This window comes from Myripristis murdjan, chromosome 16 (genome assembly GCF_902150065.1).
Source record: "Myripristis murdjan chromosome 16, fMyrMur1.1, whole genome shotgun sequence".
In the NCBI taxonomy this organism is placed as follows: Eukaryota; Metazoa; Chordata; class Actinopteri; order Holocentriformes; family Holocentridae; genus Myripristis; species Myripristis murdjan.
Genome location: NC_043995.1, coordinates 12,658,576 through 12,681,402, shown reverse-complemented (window position 1 = coordinate 12,681,402; position 22,827 = coordinate 12,658,576). Strand labels below are relative to the sequence as shown.

Below are 22,827 nucleotides of genomic sequence, written 5' to 3'. Positions count from 1 at the left end.
ACTCTTAATGCTTCAGCATACAAAGACATTTTGGACAATTCCATGCTCCCAACCTTGTGGGAACAGTTTGGAGATGGCCCTTCCTCTTCCAACATGACTGCGCACCAGTGCACAAAGCAAGGTCCATAAAGACATGGATAAGCGAGTTTGGTGTGGAAGAACTTGACTGGCCTGCACAGAGTCCTGACCTCAACCCGAGAGAACACCTTTGGGATGAATTAGAGCGGAGACTGCGAGCCAGGCCTTCTTGTCCAACATCAGTGTTTGACCTCACAAATGCACTTCTGGAAGAATGGTCAAAAATTCCCATAAACACACTCCTAAACCTTGTGGAAAGCCTTCCTAGAAGAGTTGAAGCTGTTATACCTGCAAAGGATGGGCCCACATCATATTAAATCCTATGGTTTAAGAATGGGATGTCACTCATGTTCATATGTGTGTGAAGGCAGCCGAGCGAATACTTTTGGCAATATAGTGTATGTATGTGTCTGTGTGTGTGTGTGTGTGTGGGTGTGTAGAAGTTTTTTTTGACATCACTGCACTGGTGTCAAAAAAACTGATTTGCATATGGTTTATTGTTAAACTGCTAAGCTTTAAAATACCCTGTCTCTATTGCATTATCTTTGTTAATGATCACATTTGCTGGATCCTTGCAAACAGCGAGTGTTTGTGTGTATATCAGCCCATACAATGATATTAGAATTTTGTTTACTCTCTAGTTTTGGCATTGGCCCCAAAAATCCAGTATTTGTTGGGCTCTAGTGTATGTGTAGCGTGTTAATTCAGGTGTCTTGGACTGATGCCAGCAAGTTGATGTTTTTTTTTTTTTTCTCCATTTTTATGCTGAAGCCAAATGAGTTTTTATTCTGATGACTAATGACTGTACAATCACAAGGGGGAATGTGATCTGTGTTTTGCTGTGTGTGTGTGTGTGTGTGTGTGTGTGTGTGTGTGTGTGTGTGTGTGTGTGAGTTTCCATGTGTTTATGCATGCACACATGACGTGTGTGTGTGCGTGTGCCTTTGTAAATTTGCAAATATGTCACTTGAGAGTGTGTTTGTGTTGTGTAAGCCGGCACACGCAGCCTCATAAGGACTGGATTGCTTCTCTCTTTTTCTTTCTTTTTTTTATGGAGATTTCCTGGTCAAAATTGAAAACTGTTTCCGCTGTTTTTGAAGTGTATTAATAGAGTGTGCTGCAACTGATACCCCATGCCCCTGAAGACACGCACACATTGACACGCACAAACACACATCATCTCTTAGTGTCCATTGTAGTATGAATCCATCGTTGAAGGTAGGGGCCTTTTTCGGTATGTGTAATTTTTCTTTATACAACTGAACCTTCTATACTGAGGTTTATGGGGACACACACACGCACACGCACACGCACACGCACAAACACTAATGTGCCGCACCCAGCATGATTTCAAACACCTAACCTTTCTCCTAATGAGGTTCAGAAAGTAATCGTTACATATGACTGTTTTTTACTGTATTCTTCTGACAATATCTGGAACCCATAAGGTAGTAAAAACATAGGTCACACAGACACACACTCGTGCCCCACACCCCTATGCTGTATTTATTATTTGTTGTACCTGAGCCATTTCCAGGGGCTGTCTATCTGTCATTTTTCTCTATGGTTTTATTCCACATTAACCTGAACCCCACAGAGGTTGAAGTTGTGTAACAGATATTCCACACCGCAATTACACCACTGGCTTTCAGATATTATTTGTGCCCATTTCTATTTTTAAATTCATTTCAGAATTTTCCTTCTGCCGCACTTGGAAAAGCTGCCTTTCCACAGGGTTACCCCAACAGGAAAAAAAGAGAAAACATTCCACTATCCTATTATGGATGAAAATATAATTTAGTTTGCTGAACCATTTTCTGTGAGTACAGTAATACACTGCAAAAATAATCTAAGGTATAATATAATATACCTCCCAGGTATATGACTTAATAAACTGAGTTTTTGGTCCACCTAGCATACCTGTAACTGGACATAGTGCATGCTTGCTTAGTCAACACACAGTTCTCACTCTGTCACACACATGCACACACACACACACACACACACACACACACACAACCTGGCACGTCCATCAGCTCACAGTAGGGGGACATTGTCCACTCAGGCTAACTGCTTCCAGTGCTGTGTTTATTGGCTTGTTACAGAGCTGTTAAACACAATTGTGGAGAGTACCAAACACGACCCTGCACAGCCTCAGCTGAACTTTTACACCTGAAGCTGTGAGGCGTAACACTCAAATACACACACTTTCCAGTTCGACCTGTGAGCACCGAAAGTGTTTTTCATGCTGTGTATGCAACCCTAAACTCTCATCATAACCCTGAACACAAACTCTGGATTCCCCTCTGGTCCTTCCAGCTGCCATCTGCTTCTTTCCCCTCCTCTCTTTTCCCCTCTCTTCCCCTCTTCTCCCCTTTTCTGTTCTCTCCTCTCCTTCTGATCTGCTCCTTTGGGCTTTGTCCTCCTCCCCTGTGCTCCCCTTTGCTCTGACCATGACATGACTACACACACTTTCCACCCTGAATCAATGCATGGTCATGGCGCAAGACCTGGACACAAATGGCAAGGCTTCAGCAGTGAGAGGGACAGAGGCGACGGAGCGAAGGGGTGATGGAGGGATCAAGAGTTGGTTGGGCAGAGGAGATGCTGTCAGTGGTTTTGGCAGTGGTCGAAGCAGTGATGCAGTTGGGAGATTCTGACCTCAGGCTTTTTTCTCTCTCTGGATCTGTCAGTTCAGCTAGTGCCACAATTCGTCCATGCGTCCTCCCTCCACTAACACACACACATCTCCCTCTCTCTATCGTTGTTCTGTTCTTTGGTTGGATACCCACAATTACCCATCCTGCCTCTCTCTCTCTCTCTCTCTCTCTCTTTTTCTTTCTCTCTCTCTCTCTCTCTCTCTCTCTTCTCTCTCTCTCTCTCTCTCTCTCTCTGTCTCTTTCTCTCTCTCTCTCTCTCCCTCAGTGTGTGTGTGTGTGTGTGTGTGTGTGTGTGTGTGTGTGTGTGTGTGACTCATAGCTCAAACACGAGACCACAGAGGAGAAGCCTTGGAGAGGTCTGTGAGGTTAACCTGCTGTTAGTGGTGGCCCAGAGAACAGGGCGGAGGATAGCCAGCCAGTCCTTAGAGGGTTGCGGCCTCAAGTTCCTAAGGGCAACACAACCGCAAAACTTAGAATGGGCATTCACATTTTTCTTTTAAGATTTTCTGACTGGTCATTTGAGTACACTTCAGATGGCTTGGTGATTTGATGCACCACAGAAGGTCTGATATACTGTCTTTAAGTGGCCGGTGGTTTGGTGAGACTGAGAAAGTTGCATGTTTCCATGGCAAAGGCATCACTGCAATGAACATGATTTCATTCCAGTGGCAGTCATATTGAACATTCCTGCTGTTTGAGTCGCACGCTATGTCCACATGTCCACACATATTTTCATCGCCATGACAACCTGATAAAAATCCTATGGTGGTCATCTGGGGTGTACCAGTAGGGCATTACCAACAGTTGTTACCCGAATGCAATGTCTCTGACAAATGTTATTATATTGTGAGTTTATATATAATTTATTAACATGTGATGGGCACTATTGTCACCAGCCAGCCAGCCAGTGAAGTGCCTGTTGCGGCAGGAAGGGATGAAGTATTTTGCTCAAGAATACTTTGACAGGTATTACCACACAGGGAACTGACCCTGGGTCTGCGGGTTTTGGACAACCTCAGTAACCAGTAGACTATTCTGCAGCCCCCCACAAAGAATATTTGATCCAAACCCAGACAATATATTTGGCTATCTTTGCAGTTTTTTAATCTCTCTAGAGTATAGCATTATTTGCCTAGTCTTTTTCTCCCCCTATCTCTCTTCTAGCAACTGCGTGATTTGGGGTCAGATATACATCAGTGGCTATAGCCTCTGATCCCCAGTGTGTGGGAATGCCCAGTTCACTGTTGTTTCTGTCTACCCTGTTGACCTAAACTCCCTCGCTCCAGAGAAAAGCAAATATTGCTTTACTCACAAGTCAGCTGGCCCTCGCCCTCAGATGGACTCATGCACAGTTGCCATTGTGAATTACTGTAATGCATGTTTGTTTCTGTGTTTTTGTGGCTTCTATTAGCAGTCACCAAAAGGGGGAAAAGGAGAAAAAGCACAGCAGAGATTAGTTTTCTATCACCCAGATTTAGGACTGACATGCCATTTGCTTTTCCATTACATACTTAGGGCCTTAGTGTAAACATCTAGAAACAGTGGTCGCTATGCCCGGTGAATGCCATTCAATTGTTAAACATTTTCCTCTGCTGTCATCTATGAGATGTTATCTGATTATTGTTAGAATTTGACTGTGTGATGTGGTAAGTCTCTTGGTAGCATGAACTTGACGTCATCCTTGGTTGTGTGTTGCTATGGGTAACAACAGCAAAGTGTTATAAAGTCATAAGCCAACATTGTTACGGTAATATATTATATTAAACATAATCAGTACAGTAACTATATGGTGATAACCTTCTCTCTTCCATTTTCTCAAACAGCCTAGTATAATCCAGTATTTAGTAGTAGTGTTGATTTCAATGTTTAATATTTTCCTGTGATCATGGATAGAGGTCCCAAAGTTTGATATATGTTTGCAGTTTTAAGCAGTCATTGGCTACAGTTGCGGAGATTAAATAGCTTCAGGTAACTTTAGATGGCCATTGTATTTGGATGTATAGTCTGTCAGAAATGACTCATTTGAGACAACAAATGTATAAGTATAACATTTCCTCTCACCGTTATGGTTGAAGTCAAAGTTTGTATTCATCTGTGACAGAAATGGTAAAATTGTTATTGTATTGCCCAGACTGTGTCCTGCTTTGAATCTTTGAATGCTAAAGGTTACTTACTTTATATTTCTCATGACCACTCCAGTATCTTAAGACATCCATTTACAAGTGTTCACCAAGGGGCCATTGTAGAAAGACATATTTAATGCCTGAGGAGACTGAATGCCTGAGGAAAAAAAAAAGTGTGTCTGTGTGTCTTTGTGTGTGTGTGTGTGTGTGTGTGTGTGTGTGTGTGTGTGTGTGACTAAGCCAAAATGTCCAGGAGGAGAACATTAGGCAGTTAGTTCAAGGTGCAATCCAGAGTCACAGTGTTAAAACCAGAGGTTTTCGTGTGTCTGCCTGCTTTACAGCTTAACCCCGCTAAGATCTGCAGCAGCCCAGGCAGCGTCAGTGGCTTTTCTTTCTGCGTGCCGGCTCTTAAAAGGGCCAAAGCCCTACGTGTCAGTGTGTGAAAGTGTTCCGATTTCAAACACCACTTTGAAGAGTAATCAGAAGAGGAAGCAGCATGAGATGAATGTGTAACCATATCTCCCTCTCTTTCTGAGTATTCTCTCTCTCTCTTTCTCCCCCTCTCTCTCTCTCTCTCTCTCCACTGACTACCATGAAAGCTGAAGGAACTGGCCACCTTATACAGGCCTGTTTGAAGTTCCTGTTCCTGTTCCAACATCTGTGTGTGATATTAGCATATGATTGAACGTGCATGTATGTATGTAAATTTCTGGGCACATTGTGTGTGTGCTTCATTCCACGCCAAATATGTATATGCTTAATTGCCTGTCATTAACCTCATTGCACCATCATAGTCCCAAGTGTAGCAGTTAAAAAGGCTGGACCTGAGAAACTCCCAGCTCACCAGCCACTCTCTTTCTGATACACACACACGAACACGAACACGCACGCACACACACACACACACACACTCACACTCACAGTGTCTGGCAGCACCTGCTGTCTGCCCCCTAGACCCTGTAGCCCCCTGATCCTTTCTTTTAACTGGTCTTTTAAATCCCTACAGCGCCAGTGTAATGGAAAAAGACAAAGCACCATTACAACTCAGACAGGTTTAACACTGCTCCGGTCTTTACTGGCTACTGGCTACTTGTTATTGACCTGATGGTTAGTAAAACTTGCTGTGTGGCTGTGTTACTAAGCAAGCATGAACAGAATACAGTGTTAAAAATTTCAGCAGCAAAGAATTCGAGGGTCTTGAAAAATCATAAAACTATGAAATTTCATTTTGAAGGTCCTCAAAATTTTCAGATCTCTGCAGTTTGGTTAAATGTTTTCTTAGAGGCATGCATACAGTTTTAGAAGTCTTACAAATATCACTTTTTCTGGATGTAAAATTGGTTTTAAATTTGAATTCAGTTAGCATTAAAAAGTCTTTTGTCTTACTTCAAAAACCCTATTGTTCCCATGCTTTTAACCTTTCCATCGTAACTCTAAGATTAAAAATCTCTGTTTTTTACAAGAAGGCTAGGCTAAGGTGGTAGCAGCAGCACAGAAAATTACATGAAAGCATACATTGTTACTACAGTATAAAATTAACAAATAAAGCCTACAATGTTACAGTTTTCTGTTGTCAATAGAATAGTGAGAAAAAGAAGCAAAGAGAGCAAAGTGACAGAGAGAAATACATTTTCCAATAATTTCATTGAAGGCATCGTGTGACAGTAATTATGCAAAAGGTTCTGAAGTTTCTGATGATTACATGTGAAATTGAGTGTTTTTTGTTTTTTCTTCGATTCAGGGAAGGTTTATTAAGCTTGCATAGTCTTTTCCAGCAACACCCAGCTTGACATTTGTACACGCATTCTCTCTTGGGTGCTTTCCAGTACAACCACAGTCTTTTACTGTTGGCACTCAGCAGCTCCACTTGAGTACTTTGTGGAGTAGCTGCCTTGCTCAAGGGCACCTCACTGAAAGTGGTTGAAGAAGGGAGAAGGCAGTGGGTTTTTTATATGATTCTAACCAAACTTCCAATAAATGCTTCACTCAATCTACTCCTCTCTCCAGCCTTTTGTACAAGTTCAGAAATCCCATCAGCATATTACATTGGTGCTTTAACATTTGTCCATCATGTGTCTTGTTTCCCCTCCAGTTGGAGCTGCAGTCATGCTGTGTGTTCCTGCCCAACGACAGCCTTCCCTCCCCGACTACCATCATCTGTGGAGACATCCCTGGCACCGTCCGCAGTTGGTACCACAACCAGGCCTCCATGCCGGGCACTCTGGTAGTCTGCCTTCCCCAGATCAGTGTCTTCAGTGCCGGACACAAATACATGGAACCACTGCAGGAGCTGCCCTTTGTTGTGTCTAAGCCCATTTTGGAGGAGGGTATGTTCTTTTCACTCAATCAAACCAAATCTCAACTTAAAATGATTGGCTTTTGAATGTCTACCCCACAGTACACTTCACAGACAACACTGTGGCGTGGCCTGGTGTTAAAATGATTGATTTTATGGTTTGAGTGAACAAACATAGTTTGATGGTGATAGGTTAATGACATGGGTTTTAAAAAATGAAATCTAACACAGTGGGTGGGTGCTTTCCACTTGTTAAGTTAGACTCCATAATATGAATTTGCCATTATTATGGCCTTTTCAACACTGAGTGAACCTTTGACCCACTAGTCCTCATTCATCTTGACAAAAGACAAACAAATTTAAGTAGGGTGACTTTGAGAGATAGACCTTGCACATGTGGCATACACACCTGGTAGAGCTGACATAACCAACGCTTTGACCGTCGTGCAGTGTTTTCTCTTCAGACGAAGAAAAAAGAGGGGCACCCTCCTGTTTTCACTCTTAACTCTCCAATGACATCAGCATTGATTTCAGAAACGGAGTAGAAAAAGAAAAACGACAGCAAAAACAGTGACATCAGCGGCCTTGTCAATGTTGCCATTAAAATTAACAACCCGTGCTTTTAGTAATTCATTCCTCCCCTTTGAAAAGCTCTTCATCTCTCATGTTTAATGCACTGGATCAAAGCATGCTGCCCATGGTGCAAGGGAAATGTGCTCTTCATGGCTCTATGTTAGCGAACAAGTTCCCCCCTAACCCCATCCCTCTCTCTCAGATGGTCCAACCAGGGTGGGCAACTCTAAATCAAACACTCCCAGTCAGGCAGCTTGTCTTAAACCCACAGATTTGGAATAGACCCTTGTTTTACGTTCTCTTTTGATGGGGTCCCCTGCCTGCTTATTGGGTGTAGAAGCTTCTTTGAGGGATAGCCTACCACTCCTTAGAGTCCCTTTCATGTTTTCCATAAAGCTGTCTAACCCCATGTAATTGGCTTTGAGTTTAAAGGTTTTAACTCCAGTGGAAGGAAAGGCAGAGTTGACATAGAGGTTTTGATAATGAGCATGATTGATTGACTTTTGTACATTTTGGCACATTTGAACTCATTGTATTTAACCCTCTTTTCACTCTCTTCTGTTTTGTCAATGTTTTCCTCCTCCATATTACCTTTATCTCTCTTCTCTGTCTCTTCATCCTTCACAACTGTACTCTCCCTTTTCTACACTTTCTTGCTTTTTCTCCCTCTCATCTCCTCATTCCTATTCTGTTCGTAATCCCTTTTTAATACCACTTCTTCTTGCTCCTCCAACTCCATTCTTTTGTTCACCTTCGTTGTTCCTGAATGTTTGCCTTTGTCTTCCCTCCAATATCCCAATTATTTTTCTGCTATTCTCCTTCCTCTCCTTGTCTCCCATCCTTCTCTTATCTTTGTCCCTCCCTTTCTTCTCCTTTTTTCCCTTCTCTCTGTCCTCCACCAGGCGATGCCTTTCCATGGACAGTAAGCCTGAGTCAGTTCAGTGTATATACTCTGCTGGGGCAACAGAGAAGCCTGAGCCTGTTGGAGCCCATGGGGTGTACCTCCACATTGGCCGTCACCTCTCACAAGCTGCAGGGCCCTGGGACGGGCTGCCCTGAGGGACGCCACTCCTTTGTAGTGTGCCTGCATGTTGATCTACAGCCAGTCCAAGTCAAGTGCTCCAACCCACAGGTCAGTTTCACAGTAATGAAGCTCATAGTTCGTTCAGTACTTAAGTAATCAGATGTACTGAATTAGAGCTCTACAGTGGCCTTTTTTTCTTTCTTTTTTTTTTTTTTTTTTGTGCCACACCCACCCATAAGGGCTCAGTTTTCTGTTGCATCCGCCCGCACCCACAAGCTGTTGTACCATGCCCGCCCACCAGACCACATGTTGGGCCTCATCATTACTTTTCCGCTACTGGTTCGGTTCATTTTATATACCAGAGTTTGCCGGCTCGGTGGTGTTTGGACACCAGTCGGGCCAGTCACTTAAAAATGGAAAACTCTATCCAGCCGGGAAGCCTGGCCACATTAAATAAACGCACAGTCTAAAGACAGGTGCAGCAGGGTTTAATATTAGCCACGGAGCTGGCAAGTGGTTGTTGTAAAAAGCCCAAGTCATGATCATGTATGTCTTGCATACCTTTTATTGCACATACTTAGCATGCATGTGTATGCACATGCTGAATGGATTGCTGTTTCATGATATTCCAAGTATTATGACTTGTTTACTGAAGTTGACCGAAAAGCTACCTACAACTGGTTGCAGTATTATGGGCATTTCATAGATGCAGCTCATCCAGACATGTAGTCCATCATTGTGGTATCGTAGCCCCTTGTGAACCTCTGTGGAAACAGTGAACACACGCACCCTGGCAGGCCCACACTGGTTTGTGGCAAGCACTCCCTGCTTCACCATCATCTCACTGATATAGATTGTCACTTAGATAAACAGCCTGCCTCATCTTCTGATCTAGTATGATTTTCAGCAAAATGGAAGTGTAAACAAGAGAGCATTGCCTTGTTTGTTTTGGTCAAAAGGTTTGAGGTCTGAGTGAAGGCGGATAGGGAATTCCAAGACTCATCATCATTGTTTTACGGGGCGTTATTGTGTTTTGGTGAGAGCCTGATGAATATGGACAGATTGGAAACGGAACATGTTTGTCTCCTGGTTAGGGGTTTGATTTGTTTTTCATCTTACTGCTACAGTACCATAATTACATCTACATGTACCATTACACATGTTTTGTTTTTTCTCTATTGAATTACTTGTATTGAATTAGGTTCCTCTGTAAACACTTAATTGGGGCGACCTTTTGAGTGGTCACATTGTTAAATGTCTCTGACCACAGTGACGAGTCATGGTGATATTGAGTGGAATTGGTACCAGAAACAAATGAAAGGCCCTAATCTGTTAGTGGTGAAAGCCTTCCCAGAGATGAGGAGAGCTAGTCGTTTACTGGGGGAAAGTAACTTTCCTTTGTTCTCCTCTTGTTCTCCCTCTCAAGTGGAGCATCTGTGCCTGGTGAAGCCAGGAAAGCTTATTGCGATTAAATGATGAGTCATTATTAGTTTTGGACCCCATGAAAACATCTCTTCTCTTCTCTTCTCTTCTCTTCTCTTCTCTTCTCTTCTCTTCTCTTCTCTTCTCTTCTCTTCTCTTCTCTTCTCTCCTCTCTTCTCCTCTTCTCTTCTCTTCTCTCCTCTCCTCTCCTCTCCTCTCCTCTCCTCTCCTCTCCTCTCCTCTCCCTTGCCATCCTGTCACCTTCCCACTTCTTTCCATTGCTGTGGGTGGAAATACCAGTTAGAGCTGTTCACCAGATCTTTAGCTGATTGTTACCTGTGGCTGTTGGTAGGGTTTAGAACACAGGACTGCCAGGTTAACCTGTTTACACTGAGCACAAGTCTTGTTGGATGCTAGTGGGATTTTAGGTCAGTGTAAAAGATTTAAAGGAGAGAACGGGGTTCAATTTGTTCTGTCAAATTCTTTTAAAGGTGGAATGTGCAGCATTTCAAACTAAATAAATTTTACCATATTAAGTGTAACAAAGTAGAATAATTACCACAGATATACGACCAAGAAGATTGGAAGCCTATACTGGCCTCTGCACTGCATTTCACATTGTGTGCTACTGGGTTTTGCAGGAAAATTGCAGTGATGCTTTACGGCACAAGGGAGATTGCTTTACAGCACAAAAGAGCAACATTTTTACTTGTCATTTTACTGCCATTATTTCTGGAAACAACAGGGCTGATGGGGAATGCAAGTCTATTGTTGAAAAAAAAAAAATCCTGTACAGCTATACTGTGTAGAATAAATTCTTCACAACCTGAAAGATGATGCCAGGGTTGTGTGTCTGTTTATGTCCCCATCTGTCTCTGTGACTGTGTGACTCTGTATACTGCTGTAAAAACTTGTCCATGTGTTTGAATGGATATGGGCAGCTATAACCAAGGTAGGTGTGAAGGTACTGGAGGTGTGTTTGAGAGGATGAGAAAAAATTACAGAATAAGGCATAAGGAGTTATTAATGATGAATGAGGGAGGAAAAAGGAGCAACACACACACACACCAGAGGAAGGAGTGAGGGACCACCAGCTTTGTTGCATGTTTCCAACAGACGTTCATTTCATCCCAACCCAGAACACCCAAGGTGAACTGTCACATCCTGGAACAGAACAGAACAGAATACACATGCGCGCGCACGCACACACACACACACACACACACACACACGTGCACACACACAAACACACATGTACCTTGTGGCAATAAAATCGCTTGAAATATGGTTTTGCAACAATCCCTTTTGTTGTAGATTTAACAGTCACAGTCTTTATCAGATATAGCAGAGACTGTGGCAGGAGTGGAACATTGACAGACTTTTAATTGCCTTGTGTTTGAAAGGTGCGATACAAATAAACTTTCCTTGCCTTTCCTTTCCACTATTCTTATTATATGTTATTATTTTAAAAAAAGAAAAAAAAAAAAAGAAAAAGTTACATGTTTACATCAGAAACAGAATTATGTAATTGTTAACAGACTGTGTTCTGTGTTTTAATGGAGTAGGGAACACATTCACCTTGCTCGTGGAGCAAAACTTATGTACTTGTAGTGAAGCTAATGTGTCTACACTGGCTGTGTGTGTGTGTGTGTGTGTGTGTGAGAGAGAGAGAGAGAGAGAAAGAGAGAGAGATGAATGTGCTTTGTGTGGAAATGGGTGTTGAAGTGTGAGGTCAGGAGCTGCCCTTATGCCTTATCAGGACCACCTTGAAAATAACTGTCACACTAATACACACTCACACTACTACAACAGCCAGCTGCAATTTTGATGTTCAACTGTACAGAGTTTTATAAATATTTATGCCAATACACACATGCGCGCACACACACACACACACACACACACACACACACACACACACTCATCACAGTACATATTGCGCTGCCACACAAACTCAGCGTTTCAGTTTTGTGAAGTTTCTACATAAATTGTTCACAGACAAAGGCATGCAAATGTTTGCCATCTGCATGCTGGCCCATCTTTCATCTGTGTATTTTTATGAATGGCTGTAGAAGCCTCTGTTCAATCTCCAGTTTGCACTACTGCAGCCCAGCAGCTCTCCTGATCTGGAGATGACAGGTCTTTGGAGAACCCTGCCCTGCAAATGTTCTGCTTACTTCCCCACCTCATGAACTGTGGTGTGTGTGTATTTGTATTGTTTTTATTGTTTTTATTGTTTTTTTTTTTTTTTTTTTTGGGGGGGGGGGGGGGGGGGGGGGGCTGTACCAACTGACCCCACTTTCCACTGTCACCAAGGGATAACATGAGCAGTAAAGAGATATGAAGGGATGGAATGAGAGGCCGAGGGAGGAAGGGAATTGAGGAGGATGTGAGGAATGGAAGGATAGAGTGAGGGAAGGAGACAGAGAGAGAGGCAGAGAGAAGAAGGATGAAGGCAGAGGGTCAGAAAGGGGATTGGAGGAATTAGCAGAGAGAAAAGAAAGTGAAAACAGGCTTGATTGAGAAATGCAGCTCCACTCTTTTGACCAAGCTATGGGAATTCAGTGGCTGGATTTTGGTTTGTAACATGTTCCTGTACACCTGTGTGGGAATGACACTGAGCCAGTATTTGAATACCAGCAGTTTCAGCTGGTTTCATTTTTGTTTTATGGAGCCCAATATAGCAATTTTTTGCACTGACTAGTTAATATTTTGTGTTGACGCACCTTGTATGTAAATGTGACTATTATAATGTCAGAATATTGTAAAGAATGGCAAATGTTCATTGTTTTCCTCAGAACTGTATTCTTGGGTCTTACAGCCTCTAAAACAATATTTAGGCCATCATGGTTGAGTAAAACTTCCACCAAAACCCATGCCAGTGAAATTCTTGTAAATTTGCTAACAGTACCCCAAGAAAAGCTTGATTGCATGCTATTTAAAATAAAGATGATACTAAAGACATATTTACTAGTTGTGATCAGAGAGGAGCCTCTATCATAATGTCTGTGGATGCCATTTAAGCAATTTGTGATGTTTAATAAAAGGCCAGTATAGCTCTGATATAATGAAATACTAATATATGTCTTAACCTGAACTCAGCTGACCCAAAACGAAAGTGGTCATATAAGTTTACTTCAGTCCCTTGGCGCCCCAGTGGCTCACCGGTTAGGAGCGCGCACCATGTACCAAGGCTTAGTCCCGATCGCAGCGACCGGGGTTCGAATCCAACCTCAAGTCCTTTGCTGCACGTCATCCCCTCTCTCTCCCCTGCCTTTCCTGTCTATCTCTACTGTGACTGTCAAATAAAGCAGAAATGCCAAAAAAAAAAAGCTTAAAATGCTTTAAAAAAAAAAAGTTTACTTCAGTCCCCGCTGTAGCCTGTTTTGTTCTTCTATTTGTTTTATCTTTCACACCCCTTCTCCCCCTCTTCCTCTATCTTTTACTTGCCCCCTCTTCACTTTCCCCCTCTCCTGGACATTCATGTGTCCCTTTTTCCACATCTGCTGCTAAGAGCAGTAGGCCTTGTTGTGCTTGGTTGGACTTGCAGGGCCCCGACTCTCTGCAGAGGGGAGAAGGGAGCATGGAGCCGTGCCTGCCCTGCCGTCAGTGCAGGTCAGTTGGGTATGGCAGGCAGCTGTTGGCCCTGTCCCTGGACGGCTGCTGGATCAGTGTTAGCAGCTCTTCCTGGACATGTTTGAAATGGCCCAGCTGTAATGTATTGTGCTGCTTTTCATTTGATTTATGCTTATTTATGGAAGGTCTCTCACTAATGTGTGTGCTCACAGGCGTGCGTGTGTGTGTGTGAGCAAGCAATGCAGAATAAGAGTGTGTTTGGAGTAGAGGCAGATATTTTGCGTGTGCATTCATACATCAGTGTGCCTTTACTTTTTGAGGGACCCTCAGTGGTGCTGAAGTGGGGGGGACTTGGCCAGACAAGGGAAGCATTTGAAATCCAGAAATTAGCTCACTGTGAAAGAGCGTCGCTTTTCTCCCTCTCCTTCCCTCTTTCTCCTCTAAAGAACACTGAGTGAATGCATGAATAACCGAAAGCATCACATCACATTCCCCTGCTCTCCCCTCATGTTTTCCACTCTTGTTTTTGGCTTTGTTGTTGTTTAAAGCTAAGACCTCTTTTCATGTGAACAGATGATAAATACTAGAGAACACTTGACGCCGAGCCTTCAGTTTTTCCTAACCGTGGTGAGTTTTTCAGGGGAAATTGATGACACAACTTAACTTTCCTCTGTGGGTGTTTCTTTGGGAGTTTTGTTGTTATGGATAACAAATTTGTACAGTGAAGCACATGTATAAGCACATGCTGCCTTTCAAGTAATCACACATCCCTTCAAAACATGAAAGAATTCAGATATGCATGCACATACAGAAGCACACATCCATGTAGACACACATACTGTACAACCACACATTTACTTTCATGACATGATGCCTGCCTGATTGACAAGCATGAAGTCTAAGAAAGTGTTTAGTTGGACAAGGAAAGACATGGGAATGAAGAGTGGTCCATTTCTGCCTAATATTTCCTCCTCTTTTCTCTTCCCTTCTCTCAGCTTTAACTAGGTTTAGTGTCACATAACTACAAAGCTGCCAAGCCAAATCATGGTAATGGCCTCAAAAGTCAGAACTACATGAGAACTCTCCGATGCAGCTGCTTGAGTCAGACCTTGGCAAAAATACATTTGAGTCTGGTTTTAAATATTAAAACTGCTTGTGGTCTGTTCGATTTGTCTTTTCAGGCACTCAGATGGTGCAGTAGTGCTCTGCATGTTTGTTCCACATTGAAAGTGTATTCAGCTGTGTTCACACAGTCAACTTTGGGCATTGTGGCCAAAGGTATCCTTACAGCTACTTTGAGGCTGTGGATAGTGAGAAATATATGAATCCTATGTATTAAAGCATGTGTCTATGAATAAAGGACAGATATGCTGTAGGCAAGATTTTCACCAGATGTGGCCCCAAAAACCATTTAGATTGAAATGAAAATCCCACATCCTCATTTCTCCTCAGCAGGGGTTTTGCTAGAATTTTACTTTAATCTGTCAGTGTGACAGATGGGGTTATAAAAAAAAACATCATTAAAGTCTATTTACATGTCATTATAGTTTTTTTTTTTTTTTCCTGTGTTTATTCATATCATTTGTGTTGCATTTGGGACATGTGTCATTGTTACATTCAAGTCAGCTCAAGAATTTTTGGCACACTTGGAAACGTAGTTCAATAAATATTACCCATAATGATTCAAATCTACTGCTAATTTGATGAAACCACTCACTCTCAGTTACTGTCAGTTGTAGTATTTGACACCTCTAAAGAATATTTGAAATGAAACCAAACAAAGTGGCATCTGTGATCCTACAGTTTCTGAAGTCTGATCTCAGTCTCAAATTAACACAGAATCAAAATCAATGTGGGCAGAAAGCCAAAATGTGCCAATAATTCTAGAATTGACTGTTTTAATTACACCATTTACAGTAGATGGCTAAAAAAATTAAAAGGGAAATAAACAACACCCTTAAGACTTGGAGAATGGATCTACATAACAAATTCAAGTCTCATGTCACAGCCCTAACAATGGCATAATTAAACTTGAAAGCTTGTTAATAACAGTTGGAACTAAGATAATGCATAATATATGGGCTAATTGTGCCACTAGGTAATCTATGTTTGTTCTGATCACAACAGAGATGGCAGACTGAGGAACATTGTAAATCATCTTGGCAGCACCACACAGTGAGACATGACTGCACTGCACTGGCACACACTAGTGTACCCGCCTGTACCAGTAAATAGACTGCAGTCCTTTTGTGTTAACACATTTACAGCAACAGCCTATTTTTTTTTATCCATCTCAGTCATAAATACCATTTGGAATTATCCATCAAAACTTCCAAATTAAAATTCCCTGATATTTATATATTTATTCATCCATTCATTTATACCGTATCTTGCAGTGTGACGTCTATAAAGCACACAAAAATGAATCCCTGTCTGTTTTTTCTCTCCCTCTGTTTTACTGTCCAGGTTCAGCTGTTGTACGAGCTCTTCCTCAGCTGGAGCTCTACATCGGCTCGCCTCCAGAAGCATGGCATCCTGCGTCAGACCTCCACTATTCCAGAACCCGCTGCTGGTGCGACTCCATCCTCCCCAGTTCGCAGCAGTGCAGGCACCGCCCCGCCAGACACCAGCACCTGCAGCCCCTCCGCCGATTTCGGCTCCCCAACAGAGGTCAGTTTCACTTGCACAACTACTTGTTTTATTTTGCAAATTCAGTTTTTGGCCTCTATCACGTATTGATGTGCAGATGCGGTTTCATTCATATCTTTCTTCATTAGGGTTCAAGCTCCGAGGGGATAGAGCCCTGTTAAGTTTCTCCTGGTTTATTAGTAGTTGTATCAGTGGTGTTTGTTTTTTTCCGTGGCTGAAATTGCTGTGAGCTGCAATGAGCTACAGACATGAAACTTGGCCCAAGAAATGGAAATGATGTGCAAATGCTTCACAAGATAAATGATTGCATCCAGCCAGATGGTGGCGCTATAATTCACAGTCCCTAAAATGAAATAAAACAAGACTTTGAAGGCTGGGACACACAGTGAGTCCGACTGACTTGAAATTTGACACACATGACTATGCCCTACAAGAAAAGCCAATTGGACCAAATTGTGCATGATAGATTTAAAATTTATTTATTTATTTATTTATTTATTTATTTATTTATTGCTAATTTAGGCTACCTAAAGCAAAAAACAGTAATGTGACATCTGCTTTTTGGATTTTGACTGTATCAACACTAGCTTTGGATATATGTTAAATTTATTTCAGTCAGTGAAGGATGAAGTGCACCACTATTTATTTTATACTGTCATCTATTAGTTTTTTAGTATCTAGGCCTATTTAATTAAAATATAACTGTGAAAATTCTGCAAATCCTAAATCTGCCGATTTTAAATGCATATTTGCATAGTCCTTATAAACAGAGAGAACTATATGGCATCACAGTTGTGCCATGGGACAGGACTCAGTGTGTGTGTCTTTGTTCTCTGGTTCATTCATTCATGCTTCCTGTTCTCTATTTGTGTAATCAGTTACACATCTTAGCTTTTTTTTTTATCAGACTGTCTGTTACCATGGTTCATTCCATCATGCGCACAACGTAAATTGTGATATGATTAACGATTTTAGTTAGAATGATAATTTTTGCATGGTACTTTTCATTTTCACCTAAAAAGCTATTAAAATAATGACTGTTATTTTTGCTGGGGTCAGCACCAAACACACATGTTTTCTTACATCTGGAAAATACACTTTGCTGGCCAGGGCATTTCTGTAGCACCTTAATACTTTATTTACAACAATGTTTTGTCACACATTTTACCATTATCAAAATATTACAGCTGTTCTGATTTGGATATTGCACTTGGCCGTATTGGAAGTTCAATAATATTTTTATTATTTGTTCAGATGTAGTTTCCAACTTCTTTTTTTTAAATCAGTTTCAGCCAGTTTATTTTAAAAGCTTTGCTCCTTCATGTTGTGCTATTTGTTTGTTTGAAAGGAGACTTTCTTAATAAGCCCAGTTAATTCCCAACTGTTCCCATCTCTGTGGGGATACAATATTTGTTATCCAAGGTGCTGTGAGTCATGCACTAACACATGTTGTATAAGCCGTTGCTGTATACACGGCCCTTCAGCTGATTTATGATTTTAAGAGCAAATATTGTTTTCTGGAGAGTTTGGAGTGCTCGTGTTAGTGCTAACACATGCCTTGTGTCTTAAAAACATGTTTTGTAAGCATTTTCATAACTGGAAATATCACATCAGGCCGTGTTTCTTTCTTTCTTTCTTTTTCTTTCTTTCTTTCATTTTTTTCCCTCTCTCATACCATAACAGATACTCCAGATTGAATATGATTGCCATTTGATTTGTGTAAGCTGGGCCTTGATTGAGTATAAACCTGCTTCTTAATTTGGAGGAAACAATAACCTGTGTTTACATTTTTTGTTCAGATAAAATATCATACCCAGAGAGAGCATGACTTGCAGGAGTGCGTGTGAAAACCAGTGGAAAAATTACAGTTTCTAGAGGGCAACAACAAAAAGCCCAATGATATTTCTCCTTCCTCTCCTGGATGATGTTTATCTTAGGCTGAGGCAATGGGCTGACTTCCCCACCCCCCCCCCCCCCGTCCCTCTCCTGCTAGTACAGTAGCAGCAACAGCAGTGGCTAGCTGGGGCTCCATGGGGGGACTGGGGTTTCGTGACCTCCGGGGGCCGTGTTTATGTGTCTGAGTGTGTCCGGAAGTGTATTTGATGAGAATATAAGACAAATAGAAACAATGCTTGATGAGAGGGTGCTTGTGTGTGTTAAGCAGTGGCTTCTCGCTCCAGGTCTAAGACTATTTGGCCACTAGGGCCCTGTCAGCAGTGCAGGGGGCCCTGGGTCACTATATGTCACCGTCATTCTTACCAATCTGACAAGCAATGATGTGTGTGTTTGTGACCATGTATATGTCCATGTGCATTTATGTCTGTGTTTGTATCTGTATGATCGATAGCTGTGTGTTTTTGTGTCATTTTTGGACCCTTAGAAGTGGCAGCAATTCAGCATGGCATTGGAACCCCTGAGGTTGTCTCCAGTGAGGCCACAGAGGCCCCTGACAGCTCACTTGTCACTGTTTATCTAAGTACAAACACTGGTAGAAGTGTTTAGTCCTCTGGGAGGCTTGGTGATTGAGCAAGAATGCATGAGCTGTTTTGATAAGTCTCAGCAGTAGTGGCAGCGGTCTCCCCAACAACCCCCACCATCCACCCACCCACCCCCCAGACCTTCAACTACCTCCAAACTACACGCCCACACATCTCCCTTCTACCCCTTTCCCATCCTCTCCTGTCCCATCAACCTACTGTATTGAAGCAATAATCTGTTACATTTTCATATAAATAACTCTTTTTGTTATTTTTTGTATGTTCATATACGTATATCTATCTATATCTCTATCTCTCTCTATATATATCTATTTATATATAGATATATATATAGAAAGAGATAGCGATATAGATAGATAGATAGATATAGATAGATATACACACAATAATTAATCAGCCAGCCAGTTCATGAACGTTTTTATATTTTCTGTTCTAAACATCTGGTTTTAGATAGGTTTGACTCACATGAAGTCATGCATGCTATGTCTCCTGCAGCAGCAATAAACACAAGAACTGGGTAGTTGATAGCCACTGTACTTGAACAGGAAAAGAGAAGAAAAGAGCGCCACCCACAGAAACTCAGGCTTCATCAACAGTAAACAAAAAAATCAAAGGAGAAAGACGTGATATTTGTGATTTTTTTTCCTTGTCTGCATCCATCCCTACTTTGCTCCATTTCATTGCTCTAATTCACTGATTCTTTCCTCAGTCCTACCATTTCCCCCTCCTCCCTAACCCCTCCATCCTTCCACCTGTCCCTGAACCATTCTGTCTTTTTCCATTTTTCTTTGTCCCTCTCTCTCCCTCCCTCCTTCCATGACACTTCCCAGCCTGCCGTTCTCTCCCAGTGTTTGGGTCTCTCTGATGAGTGAAGACAAACTCTACAGAGAAAATAAACCCGGCTCCTCAGCCCGTTTACAGCGCCAAGGCCCAGGAATTAAACTGTATACTTTACAACTTGGCGTGTGGAGGTGTGGGAAAATAGCTCCCTTTGACTGTGTGTGTGTGTGTGTGTGTGTGTGTGCGTGCGTGCGTGCGTGCGTGCGTGCGTGCGTGCGTGCGTGCGTGCGTGTGTGTGGTGTCCCATGTGGCAGCTCAGGAACGTGGCAGAGCCCACCTCAAGCCAACACCACACCAACACATCTGGTCCTCAAGGCCTCACCTTGAAGGGGGAGGAGGAGAGGTTTTTGTGGGGATTTTGTCCTGATCAAAAAAAAAAAAAAAAATGCAAACCTTCAACTTTTGCAAGTGGTGTTTACACAGGTTCAGGGTTGCAGGTATTTAAAGGGTCAGAAAAAATAAAACTTACCTGAAAATGGCTGAATTTATCTAAATTACTGCAAATACAAATTGTAGAGATCTCTTACACCATGAACTGACAAGTTTCAGTTTTACTAAACATAAAACCATTTTAATGTCATTTCTCTTAATCTGACCATTATGCTGTGGATCAAGATATTTTCAGAATTTGTGCAGCTTTATGACTGTTTTTTGTTTGCTTTAGTTCTTCATTTTTGTTTTTTAAATTTTTGGGCTTAAACTGAAGTTACGCTGAATTTCAGCTGCTCAGGCCAAACAAACCTCAAGTAGTTGCGTTTACTTTCCCTTGGGTATCAGCATTTATTTGCTCAAACATTTAAAACTACTGACAAGTTGGTAAGACTCCAGAACTGAGGGTCTGCAAAACCTGTTAAACAATTGTGTAATTCTCAAAATGCATGGGTGTCAGTCTATCAGTAAATAGTTTTTCTATTTCATCCTGGTGAGATCGGCTTCATGCAGATACAGGGTTTTAGACTGACAGCGGTGGGTCTGGCTGGGGAACAAGAGTAGCTGGGTGTCCGATGCTCTAGTGTAACCACGCTTCAGTACACAGTGGTCTGAGCTTCCCACACCGCCAGCGGCTGGCTCCTGTTTCCACACATGACATTACAGGGCCTAATCCTACTGACTGGCCAGAACTGTAAACTAAACAGTCCTAACCACACACGCACACGCGCGCGCACACACGCGCGCGCGCACACACACACACACACACACACACACGCATAAAGTCCTGTGTTATGATTCCAGCTCAACAATAATTAGTCCCCAAATGGCAGTTGACACTGGGATATCTCTCATTGAGACTGACTGAGCACTATTACTACTGGGCTCATGTTACTTACTGCCAGTCGCTGTTGTTACACACATGCACACACAAACACACACAGACACTTTTACTGTTTGGTTCCATGGAAACAGGCAATGGCACTATTAATGCATTTGATTGGAATAAATGCTCTAGGTGAATTATGTGGTTCAATGTTCTTATTTATGCTGAATTTATGTTCACATACAGTATTTAAATTCATCATTTTGAGAGGCTTAAAACTGTGTGTCATGTTAGGATGTCTCTCATCTCCATCAGTGTTCTCAGGTTTATGTTCATACCCTTGGTATTTATGGTCCATTCATCAATATGATCAGCTTAGCTCGTTATTTTTCTGATTAAATACTGATTTGATTTATTTAGAATTTACATACAGATATAAAGTGTAAAGAAAATTTCTAATTAGGTATGCATTTTTCTTATTCTGAATGTCACGGCCTCTCTTAGAGCACATGCTTCTCATCAGTTTCTGTCCCCATATAATGCCGAATCTATTTTTGAAACAGCATAATCCTTAATTTATTTATATTGTTGTCATCCGTTGTTATTGAAATCCGCTGTTAGCCACCCTCAAATTTGCGATTAAATTCAATTTGCAAATTAGCGTGGGGCCTCCCTCCCTCCCTCCCCCCAGCTGTGGAGCAGGGACATAGTTTTCTCATCTGGTTCTTCTTTAAGGCCCTGTAATCAGCCGAGCAGCCATGGGGTTTCTAATTGAGATGGTTGATAACCTCCTCACCAACCACAGGCAGGCTCGATAACCATGACACAATCTGTCATTACCACGCGGCGATGGGAGAAGCTGTGGAAAAAGTGAAACCCCACAACACCAGAGCTGCAAATTGCCATATTGTTTGTTTGCAGGCTTCTCGCTCCCCGAGTCAGCCGCGCAGATACATGTTTGGAAAACAGATCCACCAGGAAGAGAGGGAGAGAAGTAAAAAATGTCCCCAATGCTGTCATCCTCTGTGCCTTGCCAAACCCCCAGTAATGAGATGAGAGCTCACAGAAGGCAGCTGCCTCCGCCGCATCCTGCTTGCCTCTCCACCTCACCCCCCACCACCTCCGCCCCTTCTCTTCACTTCACTTCCCTTCCATTCCCCTCCCAGACTGCAAGACATGTGTGTCCTGGCGCAAAGTGAGTGAAAGCAGGCCATGTGGGTGCTGGTGGCTTAGTTTGGGGTTGACACCAGTGACAGTTCCACACAATGGCCCTTTTACCCCCACAGCGCTCAACTCTGAGCGGAGCTCTGCTCACCAGACACTGATGTCATCCACACACCAAAAGGCTCTAAGGCCTGCCGATGCTTTGTTATGGCTACACATACAGGGACAACACTGTCAAATGCACAAATACACACTTATACAGCTTTCAAGCATGTATTTAGACACACAGGCACATCGACAAACAAACTTAACGCACTTGACACAGGTGGAAGTCTTAACATGTATTGTGTTGTCAGTGTTTTTTCATTCCATATTTTGGTCTGTTGTGGGCCTGTGTGGTTTGATGGATCTGGCAAACACTTCTCTCTTCTATCAGCTCTCATTAGCTAGTATGTGAGATGCTCGTGAGTCATGGACACTGACAAGGAAGGTGAAAATGTGTCACACTTAAATCCTATTTTATTGAACAGACCTTTTTAAATGCAGATATGACAATGTAAACATTTGAAATTTTGTCACAGCCTCGAAGGTTACATGATAGTGCTATTTGTTATTTCAAGTCTCAAGTCTCATTTTACCAGTCATTATTGCATCCATATCCATTTGTAT

The 22,827-nt window shown here is 42.2% G+C and overlaps 1 protein-coding gene across 3 annotated transcripts in view; it reads left to right on the top strand.

Moving 5' to 3' along the window:
* vps13b (vacuolar protein sorting 13 homolog B) overlaps positions 1-22,827 on the top strand; it is a 379,425-nt gene that overhangs the window by 187,763 nt on the left and 168,835 nt on the right. For all 3 annotated transcript variants that reach the window (XM_030071613.1, XM_030071615.1, XM_030071614.1), the window contains 3 exons: positions 6,954-7,188; positions 8,633-8,862; positions 16,219-16,422. In XM_030071613.1, the coding sequence (XP_029927473.1) occupies positions 6,954-7,188; positions 8,633-8,862; positions 16,219-16,422 (669 nt within the window). The remainder of the gene's footprint in view (positions 1-6,953; positions 7,189-8,632; positions 8,863-16,218; positions 16,423-22,827) is intronic.